Source organism: Delphinapterus leucas, chromosome 8, assembly GCF_059928025.1.
Source record: "Delphinapterus leucas isolate spDelLeu-1000000601 "Yukka" chromosome 8, BTC_Dleu_Yukka2, whole genome shotgun sequence".
Taxonomy (NCBI): Eukaryota; Metazoa; Chordata; class Mammalia; order Artiodactyla; family Monodontidae; genus Delphinapterus; species Delphinapterus leucas.
The window spans coordinates 44609651-44632809 of NC_143136.1; the positions used below are offsets into that span (position 1 = coordinate 44609651).

The 23159-nt window shown below is 37.4% G+C and overlaps 1 protein-coding gene across 9 annotated transcripts in view; it reads right to left on the reverse strand.

Moving 5' to 3' along the window:
- Window positions 1-23159, reverse strand: part of PMS1 (PMS1 homolog 1, mismatch repair system component) — a 98489-nt gene that overhangs the window by 47320 nt on the left and 28010 nt on the right. For all 9 annotated transcript variants that reach the window (XR_002643698.2, XM_022567240.3, XM_022567244.2 and 6 more), the window contains one exon: window positions 14499-14662. Coding sequence is in view for 8 of the 9 variants with exons in the window: in XM_022567240.3 (XP_022422948.1) it covers window positions 14499-14662 (164 nt within the window). In the remaining variant the exon portion in view is untranslated. The remainder of the gene's footprint in view (window positions 1-14498; window positions 14663-23159) is intronic.

A 23159-nucleotide genomic window follows, 5' to 3' on the forward strand; every position in this document is an offset into this window, starting at 1 on the left:
ACATCAGAAATGTTTTCTTTACCATAATTCCAAAAGATACATGTACCGCAATGTTCACTGCAGCACTATTTACAATAACCAGGACATGCAAGCAACCTAAATGTCCAACGACAGATGAATGGATAAAGATGTGGTACATATATATAATGGAATATTACTCAGCCATAAAAAGCAACGAAATTGAGTTATTTGTAATGAGGTGGATGGATCTAGAGTCTGTCATACAGAGTAAAGTAAGTCAGAACAAGAAAGACAAATACTGTATGCTAATGCACATATAAGGAATCTAAAAAAACAGTACTGATGAACCTAGTGGCAGGGCAGGAATAAAGATGCAGACGTAGAGAACGGACTTGAGAACACAGGGGTGAAGGGGAAGCTAGGATGAAGTGAGAGTGGCATTGACATATATACAGTACCAAATGTAAAATGGATGGCTAGTGGGAAGCTGCTGCATAGCACAGGGAGATCAGCTCGATGCTGTGTGACGACCTAGAGGGGTGGAATAGGGAGGGTGGGAGGGAAGCTCAAGAGGGAGGGGATATATGTATACATATAGCTGATTCACTTTGCTGTATAGTAGAAACTAACACAACACTGTAAAGTAATTATATTCCAATAAACATATATTAAAAAAAAAGTTTTTCTTGCCTATACCCTTTTCTACATGCTCTGTGCAACTGCTTGGACTACTGAACCAGCTTCTTCTGTTACACAACTACTACACATAATTTGGTTCATTCTCCAATTGCCATGAGAATTATCATATCCTGTTAGTCTCCTACTAAATGTCCTTATTATGTTCCCGTTAACCACTTGGCAAGAAGTCCATATTCCCATGTAAAGTCCATAAGATCCCTTAGAATCTAGACCCAAGCAACCTTTCCAGCCTCATCTATTTTCCTATACTGGCTTTCTCTGACCTCTCATGACTCCTTGATCTGGCATGTGCTTTGAATGCTTTTGCCCACTAAGTCTTTCTCAAGAACCAGTTCTAAAGCCACCTCCTCTGAAAATTCTTTTTGAATTCAACCAGTTTAATGACTGCTTCCAGATTACTTATATTCTTAATACTGTTTATAGAAATCTTTCAGATCAGTCTTTCTGATCAGCTCTTTAATCGTGGATCTCTGAGGCAATCACTACATCCTCCCATATTTAACTTTACAGAAAAGGTTATTTGCAAATCAAGCTGCTACTGCTTTATACAATATTTGATTTCAGCTTTTCTTCTTTATTCGAACTGAATATATCACCTTTCTATTACATTTTGTTTTTCAAGAGACTTTTCTTCTCCAAATTGACTCTTACTTCTCCCTAACACATTTTTTTTGCGGTACGCAGGCCTCTCACTGTTGCAGCCTCTCCCGTTGCAGAGCACAGGCTCCAGACGCGCAGGCTCAGCAGCCATGGCTCACAGGCCCAGCCACTCCATGGCATGTGGGATCTTCCCGGACCGGGGCACAAACCCACGTCCCCTGCATTGGCAGGCGGACTCTCAACCACTGCGCCACCAGGGAAGCCCTCCCTAACACATTTTAAAGGAAGCTACCCCAACCACCTCTTCTACAATGCAACTCCATCCTCTACATGGTTCTCTAGTTGTTCTTTTTTTCAGATCAAGACCAATAATGGATAGAAAATCTAGACAAAAAATCAATAAGGAAACAAAGGACTTGAACAACAGTATAGACCAAATAGACATATATAAAACATTCCACCCAACAGGAGCAGAATACACATTCTTCCCAAGCTCACTTGGCTCTTTCTCCACGATAAATCATATGTTAGGTCACGATACAAGTATTAACAAATTTAAAAAGATTGAAACATACCAAGTATTTTTTCTGACCACAATGCAATGAAGCTAAAAATCAATAGCAAAAGGAAAACCGGAAAATTCACAATATGTGGAAATTAAACAACATACTCTTGAACAACCACTAGGTCAAAGAAGAAATAAAAAAGGAAATTATAAAATGCCTTGAGATAAAGGAAAATGAAAATACAACATACCAAAACTTATGGGTGCAGCAAAAGCAATACTAAGAGGGAAGTTCACAGAAAAATCACCTACATTAAAAAAGAAAGATGTCAAACAACCTAACTATATACCTCAAAGACCTAGAAAAAGGGCAACAAACTAAGCCCAAAGTTAGCAGAAGGAAAAAAATAAAGATTAGAGTAGAAAATAAATAAACAAAACAGAGAAAAAAAACCAGAAAAAGAAATCAACAAAAATAAGAGTTGGTTTTTTGAAATGGGACAAAACAAACCGTTATTAGCTAGACTAACAAAAATAGATCCAAATAAATAATATTAGAAGTGAAGAGATATTACAACTAATGCCACAGAAATAAAAATAATCATGACAGACCACATGAACAATTACATGTCAATAAACTGGATAACCTACAAGAAGGGGTCAATTCCTAAAAACATACAACCTGCGAAGATTAAGTTATGAAAGAAAAGTCTGAAGAAACTTATAACTAGTATGAAGTTTGAATCAGTAATCAAAATCCTTCCAACAAAAAAAATCCTAAGACCAGATGGCTTCACTGGTGAGTTCTACCAAACATTTAAAGGAGAATTAACACCAATCCTTCTCAAACTCTTCCTAAAAACTGAGAAAGAAGAAACACTTCCAACTCATTTCATGAAGCCAGCATTTTCCTGATACCAAAGCCAGAGAAGAATACTATGAGAAAATCAAACTACAGGCCAATATCCCTGATGAATACAGATGCAAATATTCTCAACAAAACACTAGAAATCAAACCAACAGCATATTAAAAAGATCATGCACTATGGTCAAATGGGATTTATCTCTAGGATGTAAGGATGGTTCAACATATCCATTTAAATTAATGTGATACACCACATTAACAAAATAAAGGATAAAAATCACATGATCGTCTCAATAGACGCAGAAAAAATATCTGACAAAACTGAACAACCTTTCACAATTAAAAACTTTCAGCAGGGGCTTCCCTGGTGGCGCAGTGGTTGAGAGTCCGCCTGCCGATGCAGGGGACACGGGTTCGTGCCCTGGTCCGGGAAGATCCCACATGCCGCGGAGCAGCTGGGCCCGTGAGCCACATCCGCTGAGCCTGCGCATCCGGAGCCTGTGCTCCGCAACGGGAGAGGCCACAACAGTGAGAGGCCCGCGTACCGCAAAAAACAAAAAAACCAAAACTTTCAGCAAACTAGGAATAGAAGGAAGGTAACTCAACATAATAAAAGCCATCTAGAAAAAGCCCATCATATTCAACAGTGAAAAACTGAAAGCTTTTCCTCTAAGATCAGTAACAAGGTAAGAATGCCCATACTTGCCACTTCTATTCATTGTAGTTCTGAAAGTCCTAGCCAAGCAATTATGCAAGAAAAAGAAATAAAAGGGATCTAAATGAGAAAGGAAGAAGTGAAATTGTCCCTGTTTGCAGATAAGATCCTATTTCTAGAAAACCCTAAAGACTCCATAAAAAACCCGTTAGAACTAATAAATTCAATGAAGTTGCAGGATACAAAATTAATACCAAGATCAGTTGTATATCTATATACTAACAATGAACTACCTGAAAAGGAAATTAGAAAAACAATCGTATTTACAATAGCACCAAAAAGAATAAAATACTTAGAAATAAATCTAAGGAGGTGAAAGACTTGTATGATGACACTGATGAAAAAAATTAAAGATGACACAAGTGGAAAGGCATCCTGTGTTCATGGGTTGGAAGACTTAACATTGTTAAAATTTCTATACTACTCAAGTGATCTACAGATTCAGTGCAATCCCTATTTAAAAAAAAACAAAAAACCTAATGGCATTCTTTACGGAAATAGAAAAACACAATTCTAAAACTCATATGGAACTATAATAGAGCATGAAGAGCCAAATAAATCCTGATAAAGAACAAAGTTAGAGGCATGACAGTTCCTGAGGTTGAAATATATTACAATATATTGTAGTATTTGATTACTACAATAATCAAAACAATATGGCACTGGCATACAGACAGACATAAATACCAACAGAAAAGAATAGAGAGCCTAGAAAAAGATCCATACATATATGGTCAACTGATGTCCGATAAGGGTGCCAAAACTACACAATGAGGAAAGGATAGTTTCTTCAATAAATAGTGTTGGGAAAACTGGATATCAACATGCAAAAGAATGAAGTTGGACCCTTATCTTACACCACACACAAAAATCAATTCAAAATAGATTAAAGACTTAAATATAACACCTGAAACTGTAAAACTAGAAGACAACATACAAGAAAAGCTTTATGACACTTGTCTTGGCAATGATTTCTTGGATAATACACCAAAAGGACAAGCAACAAAAACAAAAATAGGCAAGTGGGACTACATCAAACTAAAAAGCTTCTGCACAGCAAAGGAAGCAATCAATGAAGTGAAAAGGCAACCTATGAAATGGGAGAAAATATTTACAAACCATATATCTGACAATTAATTTCCAGAACATATAAGACACTCCTACAACTCAAAAACCAAAAAACTAATAACCCAACAAAAAATGGGCTAAAGACTTGAATAGACATTTCTCCAAAGAAGAAATACAAATGGTCAACAGGTATATAAAAAAATGCTCAGTATAAAATGCAAATCAAAAAGCACAATGAGATATCATCTCACACCTGTCAGGATGGCTACTGAAAAGACAACAAGTGTTGGTAACAATGTGGAGAAACCGGAACCCTTGTATACTATTTGTGGGGATACAAAATGGTGTAGCTGCTGCAGAAAACAGCATGGAGATACCCCAAAATATTAAAAATAGAACTATCAAATGATTCAGCAATCCTACATCTGAGTATTTTCCAAAATAATTGAAAGCAAATTCTCAAAGAGATACTAGCACTCCCATGCAGCACTATCTACAATGGCCAAGATGTGGAAACAACCTAAATGTCCACTGATGGATGAATGGATAAAGAAAATGTACTATATACATACAATGAAATATTATTCAGGCTTAAAAAAGAAGGAAATTCTACAACATGTGACAACATGGATGATCATGAGGACCATTATGCCAAGTGAAATAAACTAGTCATAGAAAGACAAATACTGCATAATTCCACTTATATGAGGCATCTAAAATAGACAAATTCATAGAATCAAAGAGTCAAAATGGTGCTTAACAGGGACTGGGGGGACAGGGAAATAGGAAGTTACTAATAAATAGGCATAAAGTTTCAGCTAGGGTTAGTAAGTTCTAGAGATCTGCTGTACACCATACCGCTAGTCAACAATACTATATGGTACACTTAAACTATTTGTTAAGTGTGCAGATCTCATGTTAAGTGTTCTTAACACAATAATATTTAGAAAAGTAAAAAGACGACCAAACCTACAGATTTTGAATTGCCAACACTCCTACAATCAGCTGGCTCTCTGGTCCTTAACTGATGGCAATTCTCTTCCCATACACCCTATTCAGGCAAATATGCCAACAATTACCTTATGGTTCTTTTTTTTTTTTTATTTCTAATTTTGTCCTTTTATTAAAAAAACAAGCAACAAGTTTTAAGGCTAACAAATAATATGCAGCCTGGAGTTGATTAGCTTTTCTTTCTTAATTGATTAGTTAACAAAAACTTTCTACTGAAGAGGTAACAATAACTTCACTTTAAAAGTTTGGTTTGATTCTATTAGGTTCTTTCCGGAGTGAAATCAAAATTATGCCAGAGTAATTCATGAAGGTACTACATATAAGAGGAGAAAGACAGAAGCACCCATCCAAGAATAAAAAAGGCATGTATACAGTATTATCATTTGCCTAGGCATTAAGTTAACTAAATCAGGTATCCTCACATCTTTTCTGTTCTTCATTTTCTATGTGCAGTCAATCAGTCTCATTGATTCTTCCTTATAATAGCAATCACACTGTTTTCTATGCCCAATCTGCTTATCCTATTCAGACCCATAGTGCCTGAACGTTTGTTACAGCTTCCTAACTAATGTCACCATTTATAGTCTCCTATAATTTCTCCCAGCACACTACTACCAAACTAACTGTCTGAGGTAACACCCTGATCAAGTCACTTCCCTACTCCCAATTTTCTATTTAAAAAGAAAAAATCAGCCTAGCATTAAAGACCCTTTATAATCTAGCCTCAAATTGTCTTTCAGGATTTATCTTCCTGTATTCCTTTATATAAAATACTTACTCACCTAAATTGACTTATTCACTGCCTCTAAATGTGCTCTGTATTTTCCTACTTACATCTTTTATATTCATACTATTCCTGTACCTAGAATGATCTTGGTCCATTTATCTATATTAGCAAATTATACTGTAATAGAATTAGCCTATGACCCACCCACTTGTGGAGTTCTAGGTGAAATCACTTTTACAGGTTGTTCTTACTTCACTGCCAAGTGAAGTAACACCCACCTGCCAAGTGGCTAAAGTCAGCCGTCCCTCTTCTGTGACTTCCTAGGAGCCCTCCAGAAAAAAAGGGAAATGTCTCGAGTATAAAAGCTGATACTTGCTGTTTTCCCACCTCTCTTTTCCAGTTGCTATTTCTGATTCTAGTGACACCATTTACCACTGTATCTTTGGTGCTTTAATACCTATGTTCACAATCCCGTATGGGCTAGTGCCACCAATGTGATAAGAGTACTCCTGTCCTCCATGCTCTCAATCCTTGATCACACTCATTATTTTAACACATATTTTTTGAGTACCTACGTGAAGTACTACCATCGACTAGGGACACATCGGTGAAAAAATAGTCAAAAATGCTTCCCCTCATGGAAATTATATTCCAGAGGAGGAGAGAGACAATAAATTAAGATAAGTACAACAGGGCTTCCCTGGTGGCACAGTGGTTGAGAGCCCACCTGCCGATGCAGGGGACACAGGTTCGTGCCCCGGTCCGGGAAGATCCCACATGCCACGGAGCAGCTGGGTCCGTGAGCCATGGCCGCTGAGCCTGTGCGTCCGGAGCCTGTGCTCCGCAACAGGAGAGGCCACAATAGTGAGAGGCCTGCATACCGCAAAAAACAAACAAACAAACAAACATAAGTACAACATACAGTGTATTCGATTTTGAGAAGTTTTAAGAAGCAGCAGCAGGAAAACATGTGTGGGGCGGGAGAAATGGTTATAATTTTAGGGTGGCTAAAGAAAGCTTCATTGAGAAGTTTTAAGAACTAAAAGATGAGGATTGAGCCAGATACACAGAAGAATGTTCTAAGCAAAGAACTACAAATACAAAGGTTCTGAGTTGGAAGTATGACTAGTACGTTCAAGGAAAAAACAAGGAAGCCAGGTAGCTGAAGCCAAGAAAAGAAAAAAATGAGATCAGACATAATAGTGGATCAGATCATCTATAACAGGGGTCAGCAAACTATAGCCCAAGGACTGAATCCAACCCACTGCCTGCTTTTTAAAGTAAAGTTTTAATACCTACGGCTGCTTTCATGCTACAACAGCAGAGCTGAACAGTTGTAAGAGAGCCTGTATGAGTTAGAAAACCCAAAATATTTACACTATGGCTCTTTACAAAAAAAGGTTTACTAACCTTTATGTAGAACTCACAGGCCATTTATAAAGACTTTGAGATGGAAACTCACTGAAGAGGAGTTGCATGACCTGAATTACATTTTTACAGGTCACCCTAGCTGTTGGGCTGGGAATAGACTAAAGAGAGAAAGGTAGGAAGTGGGGAGATCCAACTAGAGTACTATTACAAAAATCCAGGTGAGAGATGATGGTGGCTTGGATGACAGTGGTAGTCTGACATGGTGAAAAATAGTTAGATTTTAGATATATTTTGAAGGTAGACCAACAGAATTTACTCTTTTATCAGATTAAAGTGTGAGAGAATCAGTAGTCAAGGATAACCCTAAGGCTTCTGGTTTGCCAACAGGAGAAACAGAATTCTCACATGCTGATGCAGAAGGATGTGGAAAGAGCAATTCTGAGAGACAAGGTAGGGAGCTTACTTTTGGTCATGTTAAATGTGAGGAGCTTATTACTAAACATCCAAAGAGAGATTTGGGGTGGTAGTTAGATCTCTGAGTTTGGAGTTCAGAAGAGAGCTATAGAATGGAGATAAAAATTGAGGAGTCATCAGTGTATAAATGATATCTAAAGGCATAAGACTGAATAAGCACATCAAGAAAAGAATATATATGAGAATAAATTACACACACACACACACACACACACACACACATATATGAGGATAAATTCCAGAACTGAGCCACAGGACACTAAATGTTTACAAGTTAGGATATGAGGTGGAACTAGAAGACTGATAACAAATGGTAGAAAGATAGGAAAAAAACCAAGTATGTGTGTTGACCTAGAAGACAGGTGAAAAAGTGTTTCAAGGATGCGGAGATCAACTGTGGCAAGTGTTAAGTAAGATAAGATCTGAGAAGTGACCACTGGATTTAGAAATCTGAAAGTCAATGGTGACCTTGGTAAGAGTTGTGGACTGGCAGAAAGAGAAAGTCTGACTACAGTGGGTTCAAGAGAGAATGGGGGGAAAGTAATTGGAGACAATGAATACAGACAAGTATTTTAAGAAGTTTTGCCCAAGTGAAGGAATTGGCCTTGCCTAGAAACATGACGCATACATCTATAGCAACAGAAGGGAAGGCTGAATGTATGGGCACAATTGCAGACAGGTGGGTAGTTTGTAAAAGTTCTCTCTTGATTACCTCAATTTTCTCAGTGAAATAGGACGTAAGATCAGGTTATGTCCTAGTTCCCTGTGCTACTCTTGTGAAGATAGGGAAGAAGGACTTGACTGTCTGAGAAGAGAACACATGAAATAGCCCTTTGGGACTTCCACTCAATATGTGGATCATGGGCCAGCAGCAACTGCACCACCTGGAGACTTGTCGGAAATGTAGAATCTCAGGCCCTCCCTGGCTTTCTAAATCAGGATCTGCACTTTTAACAAGATCCCCAGGTGATTTGTATGCACATTAAAGTTTGTTTAAAGCACTGATATAGGAGACCAGGAGAGAAAATGGGCAAGAGAAACAAAGTATGACTACCAGGCAGTACAAAGATTAGTGATCATGAATTTAAAGTGGTACTAGTAATTTTGATTTGCATTTCCCTAATAATTGGCAATGTTGAGCATCTTTTCATGTGCTTTTTTGGCCATCTGTATGTTTTCTTTGGAGAAATATCTATTTAGATCTTCTGCCCATTTTTTGATTGGGTGGTTTGGTTTTTTTTTTTATATTGAGCTGTATGAGCTCTCTGTATATTTTGGAGATTAATCCCTTGTTGGTCACATCATTTTAAAATATTTTCTCCCATTCTGTAGGTTGTCTTTTTGTTTTGTTTATAGTTTCCTTTGTTGTGCAAAAGCTTTTAGTTACATCCCATTTGTGGTATATATATACAATGGAATATTACTCGGCCATAAAAAAGAATAAAATAATGGCATTTGCAGCAACATGGATGGACCTAGAGATTATTGTACCATTAAGTGAAGTAAGCCAGAAAGATAAATATCATGCAATATCACTTATATATGGAATCCCCCCCCAAAAAAAGGATACAAATGACCTTATACAGGTCATTTGTACAGAACAGAAATAGACCCCACAGACCTTATACAGAACAGAAATAGACCCCACAGACATAGAAAACAAACTTTTGGTTACCAAAGGAGAAAGGGGGGGAAGAGGAATAAATTAGGAGTTTGGGATTAACATATACACCCTACTATATATAAAAGAGATAACCAACAGGGACCTACTGTATACCACAGGGAACTATACTCAATATTTTGGGGTTTTGTTTTAATTTATTTTATTGAAGTATAGTTGATTTACAATGCTTTGTTAATTTCTGCTGTACAACAAAGTGATTCAGTTATATATATATATATATATATATATATATATATACACACACACATATATATTCTTTTCCATTATGGTTTACTACAGGATACTGAACATAGTTCCCTGTGCTATACAGTAAGACCTTGCTGCTTATCCATTCTATACATAATACTTTGCATCTGCTAATCCCAGACTTCCAATCTCTCCCTCCCCCACCCCCTCTCCCTAGGCAACTACAAGTTTGTTCTCTGTGAGTTTGTTTCTGTTTCGTAGATAAGTTCATTTGTGTCATATTTTAGATTCTACATATAAGTTACATTATGCGGTATTTGCCTTACTCTTTCTGACTTACTTCACTTAGTATGATAATCTCTATGGCATTATTTCATTCTTTTTTATGGTTGTACACTCAAAATTTTGTAATGCTAAGTGAGCATTAAGAGGAATACAGATATAAGCAAGATGCAGCCCTCCCTTCCACAAGAGGCTGTTGGGACGGGGGGAGAGAATGCAAATCATTTCCAACAAAGCAAAAGTGACATAATAGGAATACACAGAAAATGCTATGGAAAAAGCTACATAATAACTGAGTCTTGCTGGCAGACAGGGGAAGACTTCAAAGACTTTTTTAACAGTGTGAGCAAACATCAAAATTAGAAATCAACTAAACTAAAATTTGACTTATATATGGCCCTCATCTTTTCTATATAATATTTCACAGAAGTTAGGTGAAAAGTAAAAGAAGTTAATATAACAAAGAAGAAAAATGAGAGCCATTAAAAAAAATTATCATTAATTTGCAAATAAAAACAAATAAACGAACAACCAATCATGATTGATAATGAGCCCCAAGCTAACCTTAAAATATATCTGAAGGAACATCCACCTTCACTAATCAAAAAAGAAATAAAAAACCACCCAAACTTTCAAGGTTAGAACTGGAAGAATATATTCTTCAGAAGGAAGAGGCATTTGAACCATAGTCCTGGACTGGAATTTCTCTTTGATTATACTGCCTCCACAACACTGGCTGGGATGGGCGGGGGGAGGGGTGACCCTTTAATACTGGTCCAGTTATGGGCAAAGGACTTTTCCTTGATTCCTCACAGCACAGGTGAAACAAAACTGGGACATTCAAAAATACATGAGTAAGGGCTTCCCTGGTGGCGCAGTGGTTGAGAGTCCACCTGCCGATGCGGGGGACACGGGTTAGTGCCCCGGTCCGGGAAGATCCCACATGCCGCGGAGCGGCTGCGCCCGTGAGCCATGGCCGCTGAGCCTGTGCGTCCGGAGCCTGTGCTCCGCAACAGGAGAGGCCACAACAGTGAGAGGCCCGCGTACCGCAAAAAAAAAAAAAACACAAAAAAACATGAGTAAAAGGCTAAAAGATGCAAAGTAGAATAAAATGAACAAAGGGAATAACATGAAGGTAGGGCATACAAATTATAAGCTACCACTTATTTATCTTTAGTTTATAATCTAATAAATGTGTCCCTTCCTTCTCATTCTTGGTCATCATTCTTCCAGACTTCAAATATAAATAAATTCATCCCAATAAGCCTTAACATTCATGTCACATGTAAGTGGGATAGGTAGAAAGCCATTCCTTAAATTGCTTCTCTCTCTCTTTTGTAAGAGACAGATCAGACCTTCTTATGTCAATAATATCCAATTCAGCTTTTTTTTTTTTTTTTTGCGGTACGCGGACCTCTCACTGTTGTGGCCTCTCCCGTAGTGGAGCACAGGTTCCGGACGCGCAGGCTCAGCGGCCATGGCTCACGGGCCCAGCTGCTCTGCGGCATGTGGGATCTTCCCAGGCCAGGGCACAAACCCATGTCCCCTGCATCAGCAGGTGAACTCTCAACCACTGCGCCACCAGGGAAGCCCTCCAATTCAGCTTTTGCAATAACAGCAGGACTCTAATTATCAAGACAGGATTAAATTCAAAACAATTTTTTAAAATACAAATGATATTTTAAGCAAAGGAAAATCACGAAAATCCACAAGTATGAAAGTATCCCTTATCTGAAATCACATATTTACCATTATGTTCTAAACTAGTGGTCTATAAAATTACTCATGCACTTATGAAAGAGCTAATACTACTAAGTGGGTTTCAGATATCACCACATTGAGAAAAACTTCTAATTCGGGGAAACAGCTACTTTATAAATGAAAATATATGTAGCAGGACCTCACAGGGATTCAGTTACAAAACAAAAGTTGAAGACTGTAGTGCTCATCTAAGAAATGGCTCTAGCATTTCTCCAAACAAAATCTACTTTAAATAAAGTCACTGAATCTACTTGTAAATTATTTCTCTTTGGCTGTCTCATTATTCAATATGCTTTCAAGGAACATGGTGATGAAAGAAGAAAAATACCTCTTTCTAACATAACCATACTGGCAAGAACATCAACATTATCAGTATTCAAAGAATGTCTTGGCAGGTTAAACCTTCATAAAAAGAAGGAACACTATCTAATCCAAGATGTCAAAATAGCAATAGTACTTCTCATATTATGTGCAATATGATTGTTTGTTTCTAATGTAGAAAAAAATTTCAAAAAAAGAAGAGACAACAATATTGCCATCTTTAAATTTTAAGCTAAGGCAAAAAAATTCTTCAGAAAAGCACATAAAGAATGATAAACATAAGCATGTTTGTAAGAGCAGAGCAGGACTCAATGTTCAAAGAGATTTATGATAATGTATCAATGCTATTTTAGGACATTTAACAATATAACATTTGAGGCACAAGAGCACTATTAATAAATAGAAGAGTGAAAAAATAATTTATACTAAAAGAAAAAACCTTGAAAATATAATTGAGTCCATGATTTCGTTGTGTAATAATAGCTAATACTTAATTTTACTATAAAACTTTTGATAATCTTACATTACTTGCATGGTATAACACTCTCCAGGATTTGAACTGCATCTGAAATTACTGAAGACCATCGAGAGACCTGTGTTTGCTCAGTATAAATTCAGATACGGTGCCCTCCAAAAATTATAAAATACAGTGTATTAAAAAATACTACTTTCCAGTTTCAAAAGAAAATGCCTACACTGATGATCTTACACAGGTTGGGATAATAATATAAACTTATTCAAAGCTTAGAAGATATATATTTGACTTTAAATGTGCATCTCCATTACACAGGGCAATAATATTCTTCTGTTTTCTCTTAAAACTTTTCTCTTTGGTTGTAGTCACTTTTCTTTTATAAAAATGTAGCTCCTGTCTTCATGTTTTACCTTTTTCCATTTGTTTTCCCTTCCTGATCACTGTTTCTTCTGCCCTTAATATTTTCTTAACTTGGGTAATTCAACTTTTAATGACTAAATGTCCTTTGGATCAAGAGGTCATAGGGTTATTTATATTAACAGGATGAGTCTCTATCTATCAACATCCTGAGGAAACCTAGCATGATAGAGCTGGAAGGGATCTCAAGGTATCATATGGTTGAGCTCTATGCCAGCAGGAACAGGTGGCTGACTATTCTTAATGTTTTTCTTTATTTTTTTAAGATGACCAAAGATTTTGATCATAAATATTCCACCATAACTTGGTTTAATATGGAATCTTCTTAATAACAAGTAAAAAGACATGGAGTGGAAAGAAAACTGGATGAAAAAGGGTTCTGACCTCAGTAGTATTACTTACTGTAAAATAGAAAACAATTCCTTAGATCATTCTGAGCTTCAAGTTCCCCATACAAATAGAGATAAGGCTGTCTAACCCACAAGGTTATTGTAAGTGCTCTGAAACCTGGAAAAGAACTACACAAATGTAATGTAGTATTAAAATGGGAAGACAAAACAGTAGAGTGTGAAGAACCTATACTCTGTAGGCAGGTAAAGTTTTGAAACCCATCTCAACAATTTACCAGCTGTGCAACACTGAGCAGAGTATCAAACCTCTGAGTTCAGAGGACAACTGCAAATTATAATGTCTACCTCACCTGGCTGTTGCTGTGGATATAGGAGTTTTACACACCTAGCATAGGCCCTGGCATTGTGTACACTCTTAATAAATGTTAACTCTCTACTCCCCATCAGGTTTCCAAACTTCTGCTGTGTGGTTCTACTCACCTTACATTAAATATTTTGAAGTGCATGTGTGGAATTTTATGAAAAACATAACAATCAGAAGATATGTAAACCTTTCTTTCCCCTAAGATTCATCAAGCAACAGGAGGAATTCCTTATCAGCCCTGCTTTGAAAAATGGAAAGAAATGAGGTAGAGTTTCCTTTAAAAACTTAACAAAAAACTCTTCCAAAGAAGAAACAGTTTAGAATAGAAGGTGGAAAATGTTACTAAATTGTGAATTCTTTAAAGGAAAAGAACAAGTCTTACTCATCGTAATATTTAGGAAGCAAACATTTCTTGGATGGAAAAGTCTCTTGGTAGAATCACCTATCTTAGAAATTAAGAAATAAAAGGTTCAATCAGATTTCATATAGATACAAGGTAACAAAGTAAAGATGCTCTTTAAACAATAAAGAAAAAGCTAAACAAATGTGGACAAATTTTGAAAGAAGACTCTTTACATATCTAACTGATTTAGATAAAATACATTGTCCCTTTATTATATCATATACCAAAAAAGTCCTGTAGAAAGTACAATAATGCTTACCTTGTTATGTACAAAAACAATCCTTACATCAGGTTTAAGTATACCATAGTTTATGAGGAGATCTTGGACCTTTTTTATTTCCTCTTTACATTTTTTAGCAGTTGAGTAAAATTGCTTTCTTACAGGTAGATTCTTAAACAATCGTAAAGCAGTTACAGTTGTACCTGTTGGCAGATAAGAGGAAAGCATATTTAGATGTGGAAGGAACTTCACACATCTTCAAATCCACCTACAATCAGTAATTAATCCCTTTTATCACTGAAGGCCAGCCCTCTTCAAACTCTGGGAACACAAAGAAGGCTCAACCTTGCAAGCTATTCTGATCCCTTGCTAGGCTCTCCTATTTGTAACAGGTCTGACCTGCTAAGTGTGATCCCTTCTATGTGATCTAAACAAGAATAATCTTATTTCTACCACTGCAGAGAAACATGGGCTTCCTAGAATGTACAGTATCTTAAGAAATCTGCTGATATTCAAACTACCTGGTGATGATGCCTATTCTGCACTTTGAAATACATAGGTGGTATAAGGCTAACAGCATATGTGATAACCTTAATTATTCAATTAAAAATTCTTATCTGATGCTCAACATCGCTAATTATCAGAGAAATGTAAATCAAAGCTACAATGAGGTTATCACCTCATACTGGTCAGAATGGCCATCATTAAAAAGTCTACAAATAATAAATACTGGAGAGGGTATGGAGAAAAAAGAACCCTCTTACACTGTTGGTGGGAATGTAAATTGGTACAGCCACTACGAAAAACAGTATGGAGGTTCCCTAAAAAAAAGTTACCATATGATCTGGCAATCCCACTCCTGGACATATAGCTGGAGAAAATTCTAATTCAGAAAGAAACATGCACCTCAATGTTCACAGCAGCACTACTGACAATAGCCAAGACATGGAAGCACTCTAAATGTCCACTGACACATGAATGGATAAACAAGATGTGGTATATGTATACAGCAGACTATTACTCAGCCATAAAATAGAAATAATGCCATTTGCAGCAACATGGACAGACCTAGAGATTATCACACTAAGTGAAAAAAGTCAGACAGAGAAAGTCAAATACCGTATGGTATCACTTATACGTGGAATTTAAAATATGATATAAATGAACTTATCTACAAAACAGAAACGACTCATAGACATAGAAAACAAACTTATGGTTACCAAAGGAGAAAGGGCAGGAGGGAGGGATAAACTAGGAGTTTGGAATTAGCAGATACAAACTACTATATATAAAACACGTAAACAACAAGGTCCTACTGTACAGCACAGGGAACTATATTCAATATCTTATAATAACCTATAATGGAAAAAATATGAAAAATAATATATATATGTAAAACTGAATCACTTTGTCGTACACCAGACACTAAGACAACATTGTAAATCAACTATACTTCAAATAAAAAAAATTCTTATCTGAAATAATATCTAATTGCCTGATTTAATTTACCTCATCTCCTGAACAACAACAAATACGCAAAACACAGGATAATCTAACAAAAGGATTTTTTTAACTTTGAACTTATTTAACTAAAAAGTTGAGGGGTGGGATCAAGATAGCAGAGAAAGAGGATACAGAGCTCACTTCCCCTCTCTAACACATCATAAATACATCTACTTGTAGAGCAATTCTTACTGAAAACAAACTGGAGGCTGGCATTAAGACTCTTATACAACCAAAGGTGTAAGAAAGATGCACATGAAATCAAGCAGGAGGGGAAGAGAAGCAAGTCTGTGTAATCCCCCTCCTCTTCTTGGAGGGGGCACAGGTGCGGGGGGAGTACACAGGCTCAGAGATCCTCCCTGAGGAGTGAGCGGTTTGAACCACTTACTGGGTACCCCATCCCTGGGGTCCAACACCAGGAAGAGGAGTCACTTCAGGTGGTTTGAAAACCAGCAGGATTGACAGTGGGGCTATAAGAAACCTAGACTCCACTCATGAAGAGCACGCACATGCTTGCTTACTCCTGAAATAAGGCAGAGGAAGCAGATTAAAACTGCCCAGGTCTCTGGCCTGTTTCCCACTACCACCCCAGCACATACCTCAGACAAGCTGAGCATCCACTCTGGCTTGGGCTCATTCTGTGGCACAGCTCCACACTGTGACAAGGGCTGCCACAGCCAAAGGGAGTGCACAGTTGTAGGGGATGGGGCTGGCTTGGACCTGGGGCAGCATCCAAATGGGGTAGGGGCAATCATTGCTGGCACTTGCAAAGGAAGTGGATTGGGAATAGTCCAGAACTCTGGTGCCAGGACAGCCATGGTGCATGCCTAGTCCACACTGAGCATCGGCCCTGGTCCCTCTTGCTCTGCAGCATAGCTCCACATTAGGGCAAGGGCTGTCCTGGCTGAAAAGAATGCACAATTGCAGAGGGTGAAGCCGGTTCAGGCCCAATGCAGCATCTGAGCAGGGTTGAAGTCAGCCACTGTTGGTGCTCCTGGAGAGAGTAGATCAAGAGTAGTATGGAATTCTAACTGGTGCCAGGACCACCACAGCCTGCACCCCGACCCATGCGAAGCACCCACACCAGCCTCTCTTGCTCCAGCTCCCCTTGAGGGCAAGTGTGCCAATGCTGGGAGGGGAGAGCACACACTTAGAGGGAAGAGAGCCAGCTCAGACCTGACCCTCAGACCTTCTATTCCAGCAACATGGGACCTGATCCCATCCCCAATAGGGTGGTATTGGCCACTGAGCAGAGGAGAAGCCCCAGCTCACACGTGACTCTGGTTCTAGCCCATCTATCTCTAGCCCTACTCCCCAACCAAGGTGAAAGCTGCCACTACTCCATAGGGGAAGATGTAACTCATGCTCATATAAAATCCAGCTCTCCCACCAAAGGCACCTGGCACACACAGACAGTATAGGGATGCTCCCAGACAAGGATGCCACTACAAGACCAAGATAAGTAACTGTTTCACCAAATTCCATAGTGACAGAAAAAGTTAAGCAAAATAAGAAGACAGAGGAATTTGTTTCAAATGAAAGAACAAGAGAAAACCCATGAAAAAAACAACTAATGACACAGGTAAATAATTTACTAGATAGAGTTCAAAGCATTAGTAATAAGAATGCTAACTGAACTAGGGAAAAGAACAGATGAACAAAGTGAGAACTTTAACAAGGAACTAAAAAGAAACAAAAAAGAACCCGTCAGAACTGAATACAATAACTGAAACAAAAAACATAGTGGAAAGAATTAACAGTAGACTTGGTGATACAGGAAGAACGCATAAGTGATCTGGAAGATGAATAATGGAAATCACCCAATCAGGACAATGAAAAGAAAAACAAATTTAAAAAAATGAGAAGAGTTTAAGGGACCTCTGGGACAACATCAAGCATACTAACATTTGCTTTGTAGGGGTCCAAGGAGAAGACAGAGAGAAAAGGGGTCGAAAACATATTTGATGAAATTATGGCTGAAACCTTCCCAAACCTGAAGAAGGAAAGAGATATCCAAATACAGGAAGCATAGAGGGTCCCAAACAAAATGAACCTAAACAGACCCACATCAAGACATATCATAATTAAAATAGAAAGATTAAAGATAAAGGGAGAATTCTAAAGGCAACAAACCCCCCCCACAAAGAGTCATATATAAGGGAACCCTCATAAGGCTATCATTTGATTCTTCTGCAGAATCTTTGCAAGCCATCAGGGAGTGGCATGATACATATAAAGTGCTGAAAGGAAAAAACCTACAACCTAGGGTATACTACCCAGCAAGATTACCATTTAGAATTGAAGGAGAGATAAAGAACTTCTCAGACAAGCAAAAACTAAGAGTTCATCAATAATAAAATGACTTTAAAAGATATGTTAAAAGGTCTTCTCTAAGAAAAAGAAAACGCTACAACAAGAAGTAATAATCTGTTGGAAAGTAAAATCCCACTATTAAAAACAAATATAGGGAACTCCCTGGCAGTCCAGTGGTTAGGACTCGAAGCTTTCACTGCCGAGGGCCCCGGTTCAACTCCTGGTCGGGCCTGGGTTCAACCCCTGGTCGGAGAACTCAGGTCCTGCAAGCTGCATAGCACAGCCAAAAAAAAAAGCAAAAACCAATATATAGTAAAGGCTGTCCATCAACCACTTAAATATGCATGCTACTATGAAGATTAAAAGACAAAAAATTGTAAAATTAACTATAACTACAATACAGTTAATGGATAAAAATGAACATGTAAAATACGACATCAAAAACACAAAATGTGGGAGAAGGGAGGAAAAAAATGTAGATCTTTTATAATGTGTTTGAACTTAAAGGACTACCAGTTTTAAACAAGAAGATACAGTTATAGGTCAACATATATGAACCCTACGGTAACCAAAAATCAAAAACTACAATAGAGGGAGTACCCTGGTGGCTTAGTAGTTAGGATTCCAGGCTTTCATTGCCATGACCCAGGTTCAATCCCTGGCCAGGGAACAGATCCTGCAAGCGGCATGCGCAGCCAAAAAAAAAAAAAAAAATACGATTCACAAAAACTAGAGAAAGGAAGACAAGCATACCACTAAAGAAAATCATCAAATCATAAGGAAAGAACCTAAAAGAAGAAGACTGAGAAAATATACAGAAGCAACCAGACTATAAGTAACAAAATCGCAATAAGTACGTACCTATCAATAATTACTTTAAATGTCAATGAACTAAATGCTCCAAGCAAAAGACACAGGGTAGGGTCTTCCCTGGTAGTGCAGTGGTTAAGAATCCGCCTGCCAATGCAGGGGACACGGGTTCGAGCCCTGGTCCAGGAAGATCCCACATGCCATGGAGCAACTAAGCCCGTGTGCCACAACTGCTGAGCCCGCGTGTTGCAACTACTGAAGCCCATGTGCCTAGAGCCCATGCTCCGCAACGAGAGGCCACCACAATGAGAAGCCCACACACTGCAACAAACAGTAGTTCCCGCTCGCTGCAACTAGAGAAAGCCCGCGCGTAGCGATGAAGACCCAACGCAGCCAAAAATAAATAAATAAATTTATTAAAAAAAAAAAAAAAGACATGGGGTAGCTGGGAATTCCCTGGTAGCCTGGTGGTTAGGATTCTGGGCTTTCACTGCTGAGGGCCCAGGTTTGATCCATGGTAGGGGAACTAAGATTCTACAAGCTGTGGGGCATGGCCAAAAAAAAAAAAAAAAAAAAGAGAAAAAAAAAGCCATAGGATGGCTGATTGGATTAAAAAACAAGACCTGACTATATGCTGCTTACAAGAGACTCACTTTAGAGCTAAAGACACACATAAACTGAAAGTGAGGGGATGGAAAAGGATATTTCATGCAAATAATAACAAGAAAGCTGGGGCAAATAATACTGATATCGAACAAAAAACACTTTAAGACAAAATCTGTAACAAAAGACAAAGAAGAGAATTATATAATAATAAAGGGATCAATACAAAATGAGAGTTTAACACTCATTAATATATATGCACCTAACAGAGGAACACCTAAACATATAAAGCAAATATTAACATATATAAAGGGAGAAATTGACAATGATATAATAATAGTAGGGGACTTTAACACCCCACTTACACCAATGGACAGATCATCCAGAAAAAAAAAAATCAATAAGGAAACAGTAGTTTTAAATGACACATTAGACCAGCTGGACTTAATAGATACCTACAGGACATTCCATCCAAAACAGCAGAATACACATTCTTTTCAAGTGCACACAGAATGTTCTCCATGCTAGAGATCACAGGCTAGACCACAAAACAATTCTCAAAACTTTAAGAGAACAGGGCTTCCCTGGTGGCACAGTGGTTGAGAGTCCGCCTGCCGATGCAGGGGGCGCAGGTTCATGCCCTGGTCTGGGAGGATCCCCCATGCCGCGGAGTGGCCGGGCCCGTGAGCCATGGCCGCTGGGCCTGCGCATCCGGAGCCTGTGCTCCGCAATGGGAGAGGGCACAACAGTGAAAGGCCCGCGTACAGCAAAAAAAAATTTTTTTAAATAAAAATAAATTAAAAAAAATTTGAGAACAGAAATTACGCCAAGCATTTTCTCTGACCACAACAGTATGAAACTAGAAATCAATTACAGAAAGAAAAGTGGGAAAAACACAAACACGTGGAGACTAAACCACATGCTACTAAAAAACTGATGGGTCAATGAAGAAACTAAAAAGGAAATTAGAAAATACCTTGAGACAAATGAAAAAAAAAACACACCTTTACAAAATCTATCACATGCAGCAAAAGCAGTTCTCAGACAGAAGTTTATAGCAATCCAGGCCTACCTCAAGAAATAAGAAAAATCTCAAATAAACAACCTAAACTACCATCTAAAGGAATTAGGAAAAAAAGAACAAGCACAGCCCAAATCAGCATAAGGAATGAAATAATAATGATCAGAGAGGAAATAAAGAGTCCAAGAAAACAATAAAAAAGATCAATGAAATCAAGAGCTGGTTTTTTAAAAATATAAACAAAATGGATAAGCCTTTAACCAGGTTCATCAAGAAAAAGAGAATCCAAATAAACAAGAAAATGAAAGAAGAGAAATAACAACCAATATCACAAAGATACGAAAAAGTCTTAAGAAAATACTATAAACTGTCATATGCCCACAAATTGGACAACCTACAAGAAATGGATAAATTTCTAGAAATATAATGTTCCAAGACTGAAGCAGGAAAAAATAGACAATCTGAACAAACTGATCACTAGCAGTGAAACTGATTTTATAATAAAAAACTCCCAGTAAACAAAAGCCCAGGACCAGAGAAGCTCACATGGGAATTCTACCAAACATATAAAGCAGAAATAATACCTATCCTCTCAAACTATTCCAAAAAATTGAAGAGGCAGGAATGCTCCCAAATTCATCCTAGAAGGCCTCCATTAACCAGATACCAAAACCAAAGACACTACAAAAATAAAATTACAGGCCAATATCTCTGATGAGCATAGATGCAAAAATCCTCAACAAAAGATTAGCAAACCAAATTCAACAATATATAGAAAAGGATCATACACCATGATGAAGTGGGATTTATTCCAGGGATGCAAGGATGGTCTGACATCTGTAAATCAATCAATCTGATACACTATATTAACAAAAAGGATAAAAATCGCATGATCATCTCAATAGACACAGAAAAAGCATCTGATAAAATTGAACAACCATTCATGATAAAAACTCTCATCAAAGTTGGTATAGAGGGAATGTGTCTTAACATAATAAAGACCATTGATGACAAACGCAGTTAATATCATGCTCAACAGAGCAACACAAGTATGCCCACTCTTGCCATTTCCATTTAACATAGTATTGGAAGTGCCAACCACAGCAATCAGACAAGAAAAAGAAGTAAAAATAATCCAAATTGGAAAGGAAGAAGTAAAACTCACTTTTTGCAGATGACTTGATATTACACATTGAAAACCCTAAAGTCTCCCCCCAAATAACTACTAGTACTAATAAATGAATTTAGTAAAGTTGAAGGATACAAGATTAATATACAGAAACCTGATGGTAATAATGAAATAACTAATAACTAATAATTAACTATCAGAGAAAGAAAAGAAGAAAACAATCTTATTTAAAATTGCATCAAAAATACCTAGGAATAAACTTAACCAAGGAGGTGAAAGATCTATATTCTGAAAACTATAAAACACTGATGAAGGAAATTAAAGATGATACAAAGATATGGAAAGATATCCCGTGTTCATGGATTGGAAGAATTAATATTGTTAAAATGTACATCCTACCCAAAGCAATCTACACATTTAATGCAATCCCCATCAAAATACCCCTTGACATTTTCACAGAATTACAACAAATAATTCTAAAATTTATATGGAACCACTAAAGATCCTGAAGAGCCAAAGCAATCTTGAGAAAAAAGAACAAAGCTGGAGGTATCAGACTGACTTCAGACTACACTACAAAGCTTCAGTAATCAAAATAGTATGGTACTGGCACAAAAATAGACACATAGATCAGTGAAACAGAATAGAGATCCCAGAAATAAACTCAGTCACATTTGGTCAATTAATGACAAAGAAGGCAAGAATATACAATGGAGAAAAAATGGTCTCTTCAATAAGTGGTACTGGGAAAACTGTACAGCTACATGTAAAATGAAATTAGAACATTTTCTCACACCACTTACAAAAATAACCTCAAAATGGATTAAGTATCTAAATATAAGACTAGAACATCTAGAAGAAATCACAGGCATAACATTCAGACATAAATCAGAGCAATATTTTTTTGAACGTGCCTCCTAAGGCAAAGGAAACAAAAGCAAAAATAAACAAATGGGGCCTAAATAAACTTAAAAGCTTTTGCATGGCAAAGGAAACAATTAACAAAACAAAAAGACAACCTACTGAGTGGGAGAAAATATTTGCAAATAATATGACCAATAAGGAGTTAACATAAAAAATATATAAACAACTCAAACAACTCAATATCAAAAAACAACACACCTGATTAAAAAGTGGGCAGAAGAACTGAATAGACATTTTTCCAAAGAAGATATACAGATGGCTAGCAGGCATGTGAAAAGATGCTCAACAGTGCTTGATCATTAGAGAAATGCAAATCAAACCACAATGAGTTATCAACTCACACATGTCAGAATGGCTATCATATGACTACAAATAAACTGGCAAGGATGTGGGGAAA